This window comes from Gastrolobium bilobum, unplaced genomic scaffold, assembly GCF_033153095.1.
Source record: "Gastrolobium bilobum isolate Gb01-03AN ecotype WA unplaced genomic scaffold, APGP_CSIRO_Gbil_v1 utg8376, whole genome shotgun sequence".
In the NCBI taxonomy this organism is placed as follows: domain Eukaryota; kingdom Viridiplantae; phylum Streptophyta; class Magnoliopsida; order Fabales; family Fabaceae; genus Gastrolobium; species Gastrolobium bilobum.
The window spans coordinates 12,078-18,277 of record NW_026896423.1 but is presented as its reverse complement, the minus strand read 5'-3'; the positions used below and the strand labels follow the sequence as shown (position 1 = coordinate 18,277).

Sequence of the window (6,200 nt, the reverse complement as noted above, 5' to 3'; positions counted from 1 at the left end):
TAGTTCTATAAAATAAATAATCAAATTAAAATATAATATGCATAACTAAAACTAAATTAAGAAATTCAAATGGGTTACCAAAAAAAGAAAGAAATTCAAATGAATAATTAACTAATTTACGAAATAAAAAATATTACTAACTTACTAATTAATTTTTTTTCACCCTTTGGTCAATATGCCCTAATATAAATTAAAATTTATTTTATATTGAAGGATAAAAATGAATTCTTTATTAATACAAAAAAATAAAATAAAAAAGAATTCTTTACGTTCTCCCAAGTAGCAGAGGTGAGCTTCCTCAAATATCCTTCCCCTGGCATCCAATTTGAAAAGAGAAAAGAAGAGGTTCCTCGAATTCCGAGTGCATTGGTCTTCAGGCACTGAATCGTCCATATTGGGTTCGTAGCAACATTTTTCTCACTAGTTGGAAAAGGATTGAGGTTATACTAAAACTAGATCTTATATTTCTGTTTGACGCGAATGGTCTTTTTTAATGAAAATAAAAAATAAAAAAATCCCAAGTACGGTGTTGATTCGTGTATTTTCAACCATGAGAGAGAGAGAGAGAGAAAATGTTAGAATATAGATTGAAATTGAAGTGTTATGATAGAGAGTAGAGAGTAAGGAAAAGATAACTATTGATTTGATCATGGATGCTTGAAATTGAATCATATGACCTGATATTGTGAAATGAGATGATAGATAAGATGATTTATTCCTAAAACTAACTTTTAGATGTGTATTGGTAAATGAAAATTTCATTATGGCAAAAAAGAAGAAGTGAGATACACTATTACATTCTTGCTGCTTATAGATGTAGTTGATCAGGGAAAATACAGTGTTAACTATACACTAGTTCTGGTAAGTAGTTAAACAGAAAACTGAATAACAGAATTTGGTTAATAAGCATAATAGAAAGTAGTTAAGTAACAACTTCTTCTCCACGTGTTGCACGTGGTGGTGATGCATGGTGAAGATCAGAAGCTGAAGCTGAAGCTTCTGTTGCTGCTGTAGAGTGCTGTAATAATATCTGCGATAGGGAATCTTATGGGATTTTTTTTTTGTAGTGTATATTGGGGAGAAATGCAAGATCCAAGGAATCCTTTATCAGAGAAGATTATGAAATATTAAACCATATTATGTTATGGGAAATTTCAACTACCAGAGAATTTGAGCTACCATTATCTATTCTAATAATAGTAAAGAACCATTTCAACCTCAAAGTTTAAGTTGTCAAGTAATTAATAGTTTTTTTATATTTCTCTAACACGCTCCCGTATACGAGAGCACATTGAGTTTAAAGAGTGAATGATGCATCAGGCTCATCGAACTTATGACTAGTTAGTCATGTCAGCTCTCGTATCATATAAAACGCCAATTCAATCCAAAAGTTTAAATTTTTAGGTGAGCCTACATTAATTGTTTTTTTTTTTTTATATTTCTTTAATAGACTATAATGTAAACCAAAATGGGATTAGTCAAAAGTTTTTCAGCTCAAAGTAATGTATAAGAGACTATGTTGCAGCAACTGACAAATAATAATGAATTTTCTTAGTACCTTAAGGGCTTAAATATATCTTCTCTTTGGATTCTATTTTTGGTAACTGTTGCTGCTCCAAACATATAACTAACATAACTTTGGCAGTGATCATCTAGTTTGCATAAGGATTTCAGTATGAATGGTTGTTCTAGTGACTATAGGATTCTCAAAGCTCTTAAGCTAATACAGATATTTACAGGCATTGCTATCTGATCAACCCATGATTTCCATGTGCAACCTGGACAACCAAAGGACTGGTGACTTGTGATCTTCTATTCGTCCATGACAAGAACCCAAATGCATATCCCTTTGAGGTAGCTGTTACTTTGAAATTCACAGTGAACTTGATTTTCTGCCCAATTCCTGTGAAGATTAACCGGTTCGGCATAACAGTGACATCAACACCAGGGGGTGAAGACACTACAGCTTTATATATACTTCTTGCTTTTCCAACATTAGTCACAACCCGAGTAACTGAAAAATTGTTCTTAAGATTAGGCACTGTAATAGATGGATAGTTTAGGTCAGATGCAGTACTGAATGCCCTATCACATGTGCTGTTGTCTCTAGTAACAAGATGGAGTGACCGCTGATCATAACCAATTGAACAGAGGAATGCAACAAAATCTGTTGGTTCTGAATCATAGATGAGATAAGGCTCAAGAACTCTTGCAGGGTTCACAAACCCTGATCCATAATCAAATGAATTAGCCCTTCTTTGTTCAGGATCTGCTTTGATGGGTCTGTGGCGCTTATCTAGAATTGTAGCTGCATAATGAACTTATGATTAGTTTCTTGAGTGGAAAGCATATATTTCATCTTCCTTCTTTTTGGTGATAAGTAGAATTGTTAACAGGGGAGGGATATTTTGAATCTAGTGCAAGTATAAGAAGACTTACTCCTCATCTTAGTTATTGATCTCCGACGGTTGTAATTTATTAAATTATACTCATAAATTAATTATTAATTCCTAATAAATTAGGGCCATCATATGCATGAAAATCAATGGTTGAGATGAGAAATAAGACTTTTTATTATTACACCGGAGTCAAAAGATTCCTCCTCTTGTTAATAATGTTGAGTGTCTAGCTTTAGAGATATAGTGACAGAAGGAATTTAATGTACTAAGGAGTTTTGTTTGAACTTGCATAATTAAGAAGAATCTCTAAGCAGATTTATATATATAGGACTCTGGCAAGTGATATTAATATCAATATATATTACCAGTTGTCATGATGGCAGATTTGATAGCAGATGGAGACCAAGAAGGATGGACAGCTTTGACTAGGGTTGCAATTCCAGTTACATGAGGACAAGCCATAGAAGTTCCTGAGAGAATGTTGAACATGTTTCCAGCAGCTGGAGACCATGCTGCCAGGATATTTAGTCCTGGAGCTGTGACATCAGGCTACGTAGCAACAGCAGTACAATCAGAAGTCCATGAATGAAGTGAAAAATAATAACGAAATTATAAAAAAAGAGAGAGCCAAAGATAGATTATCGAAATTCATTTGCATATTAATGAGAGTATCACCTTCAAAATTTCTGGGTTTAAAGCATTGGGGCCTTTAGAAGAAAATGCTGCCACACGGGGTGCAGGTTGAGCTCCTAGTACTGTCTTTGCTCTAAATATCCTTGACAAAGGCATACTGTTCAGAATATAACATGATGCTAGGTTAGACTTCAGCACATGAAAGTAAAAGCTGAGTACATTACAGAAATGTCAATTTTTTCCCCCCTCTTAACATAAAACAAACCGTGTTCTCTTGAGATAGGATAGAATCTTTTCTCCTATTTTTCTTCCAACAATAGCTGAAGGGATCACGAATGGGATGGCAACATCTTGATCTGTCTCATCAATAAGTATCATGCCAACTCCACCTGCCTCTTTCACTATCTTGCTCTTTGCCACCTTTGACTCCGTTGAACTCTCTACATGTCTACACACCAGAACCTTCCCTTTGGTCTTAGTTTTATTCAAAGAACTCTCTAAGCAGTAACTACAGAAGCAAATGAAAGAGAGCAAAATATAACTTAAAAGCCATCCTTTTGCATTGATTTTTGAGTAGTTCTAACTTTTAAGTACCTTGCTTCACCTGGATTGATAAGGAGTAAAATATCCTGCAAAGGCTTCGGAAGCAGAAATTATCCTTGTGGAGGCATTCATTTCAAAGAGACTGAGACTTTCACCCTGTTTCAATCATAGGAAAACTAATCAGGGTCCTCATAGTGTCCAGAAAATCTACCTTTGAAAATAAACAAGCTTTACCGTGATTTTAACACCACTGCCTAATGTGATATCAGAAGTGAAATCCCTATCTGTTGAGCTGGCAGCAACAGTGAGCATCCATGGTGCAAGGTTTGTAGCAGAACCAGGATTTCCTTCATTTCCAGCTGATGCAACAACCAGCACTCCACGATTAGCAGCATGAAATGACCCAATAGATATGGCATCATTGAAATAGTCTCCTTGGGGGGATTCAGCACCCAGAGACAGAGACAAAATGTGAACCCCATCTCTTATGGCATCATCAAATGCAGCTAGCAAGTCCACATCATAGCAACCTGAATCCCAACATGTTTTGTACACAGCAATCCTAGCCATAGGTGCACCTCCTCTGGCTCCTCCAGCAGCCAGTCCCATATAATTCATGTTTGCCACATAGCGCCCTGCAGCTATAGAAGCTGTATGGCTCCCATGACCAGTGCTATCCCTTGGAGATCTGAAGGAGACTTTTGCATCTGACCCTTCCTCTGCTTCATATCCATTCATATAGTATCTTGCTCCAATCACTTTCCTATTCCATAAATTATTAACCAATGAAGATGAACCATCTTCAAACTAATAATGCATGTGAAGTGAAAATGAAAACAGATGAGGATAAGGTTCAACCACAAACCTGTTGCAAGATGAGGCATTGAATGCTTCTCCTGTTTGACATTGACCCTTCCACCCGGATGGCACTGCAGGCATGTCGGTGTCACTGAAGCTTGGGGATTCTGGCCAAATTCCTGAATGAATAATGATTATGGATAAAACTCATTATAAGGATTGTCAAACCAGTTTAACATTTTCAGTATGCAGTGCCTAAACCATTTTTTTTTTTCTGAGTGACCTTTTCAATATTAAGTTTAATATCTTGGAGTAATAGTACCAACAGCAAAACGGGATGAATTAAAGTTCAACTTTAATTCTCTACGGGAGATGATTTATTTATTATTTTATTTTTTTGGGTACTGGCGAAGATGGTAGATAAAAGAGTTCCTCCTCAGTAAGAATTTGACTACCATAATGAAGTTATTTGAAGTCCAATTTTCAATGTTATTAATTATATGTCCCTTAAGCCTGCTACTGCTAAAAGGAAAGAATAAAGGGACAGAGTTTCTGCTACAAAAGTAATAAACGAAGTGTGGAAGTGGAAATTCTTGTGAACCGACGAATAAATGCCATTATGGGAATTAAGCAAAAAAAGTTCAACTTCATAGTGAACTTGGGGATGAAGGGATTGCTACATACAAGTTATGAACTTGTGATAAAGGCTAAAAGCTTTATTGTAAATGGTAAGACTCCTCACCCGTGTCAATGAAACCAATAATGATATTTTCTTGGTTTCTGATTGAGTACCCAAGAGTCTCCATGGTTTGGTCATCCAGAAGTCCCATGAAATCCCATGAATGAGTTGTGTGCAGCTTTCTTTTATAATTTGGAAAAACAGAAACCACTCCTGCCATTTCTGTTCAAATTGGAACATACAAAAGTTACAGGAGCCAATAATTTCTGGGTTTAAATCAAACAACATTATTAGGAAAATAACTGTTGAGGGTCAGGGATAATTTGAACATTGAGTAAGTTAAGAAAATGAAAAGAAAAAACAGAATGAAATTTCCACTACTTACTAGAAATTTGGGAAGCCTGTTCATCAGTAAGCTTGGCTGCAAAGCCTCTGAAACCATGTCTGTAGCTATAAACATGGGAAGCTTGGGCTTGCTCAATGCTGTCAAAACATTTAAAAAATAATAATAAAAATCACTTATCTGAAATAATGGGACATTAAGAAAATGCAACAAAAAAGAAAAGTGACATTAATTATAACCTTCCACTGTGAACAGCAGCAAGCATTTGATGGTTTTGCTTCAGAATATCATGTGGGTGTTCACCAGTTTTGCTTCCCATGTACACTACATAAACCTGCAATCCAATCCAGATTCTACAGTTTGCTTAAGAAACCCAAAACCCAGAAATAACCATAACCAATATGCTATACAAAAAAGGCTAATTTTTTGAACTTACCTTGGTAGAAAAGCAAAAGCTAACTTTTGCAAGAAGCACCGAGAGAAACAGATAAAAGAGTGTACTGCTTATACCATAACTAGAAGAAGACATTGTTAAAGTCTCAACCTTTGGTGACTAAAAACAGGGTATTAACAGATAGTGATTATAAGTATAGAAGAAAACGCGAACCGGGTTCTATAAATAAAGAGAAGATCAATGAAGACAAATGGCAAACATTTACAAATTTTGAGAATAAAAAACATAAAAAAAGATAAAAAGAAAAGTCCATTTGGAAAAAGAGAAGTGGGAGAATCATGGCTGAGGTACCATATTGGTAGCTATCAATATCATGTTTTAATAACCAATAAAAGTTTTTACATAACAACA

At 35.3% G+C, this 6,200-nt stretch overlaps 1 protein-coding gene across 2 annotated transcripts; it reads right to left on the bottom strand.

The window, feature by feature from the left end:
• Nucleotides 1-1,529: 1,529 nt before the first annotated feature.
• On the bottom strand, nt 1,530-5,966 carry LOC133299665 (subtilisin-like serine-protease S). Of its 2 annotated transcripts, XM_061499149.1 has the most exons (11): nt 5,832-5,966; nt 5,635-5,729; nt 5,438-5,535; nt 5,116-5,274; nt 4,441-4,552; nt 3,810-4,338; nt 3,637-3,731; nt 3,298-3,540; nt 3,075-3,189; nt 2,765-2,948; nt 1,530-2,308 (listed from the first exon to the last, which is right to left on the bottom strand). In XM_061499149.1, the coding sequence occupies exons 1-11, from the start codon at nt 5,922-5,924 to the stop codon at nt 1,746-1,748; spliced, it is 2,286 nt and encodes a 761-aa protein (XP_061355133.1). In that variant the 5' UTR covers nt 5,925-5,966; the 3' UTR covers nt 1,530-1,745. The 2 variants fall into 2 exon arrangements, with proteins under 2 accessions (XP_061355133.1, XP_061355134.1); XM_061499150.1 differs by lacking the exons at nt 5,438-5,535; nt 5,635-5,729; nt 5,832-5,966 and having other exon boundaries at nt 3,810-4,333; nt 5,116-5,268.
• Nucleotides 5,967-6,200: the final 234 nt, after the last annotated feature.

What these genes read in the sequence shown, in the direction of transcription:
- LOC133299665 (XM_061499149.1), bottom strand. Translation starts at nt 5,924, where the DNA reads ATGTCTTCTTCTAGTTATGGTATAAGCAGTACACTCTTTTATCTGTTT. An exon ending in GCTGCTGTTCACAGTGGAAG is followed by an intron (nt 5,536 to 5,634) that starts GTTATAATTAAT and finishes ATGTTTTGACAG; the next exon opens with CATTGAGCAAGCCCAAGCTT. An exon ending in ACAGGCTTCCCAAATTTCTA is followed by an intron (nt 5,275 to 5,437) that starts GTAAGTAGTGGA and finishes CAATTTGAACAG; the next exon opens with AAATGGCAGGAGTGGTTTCT.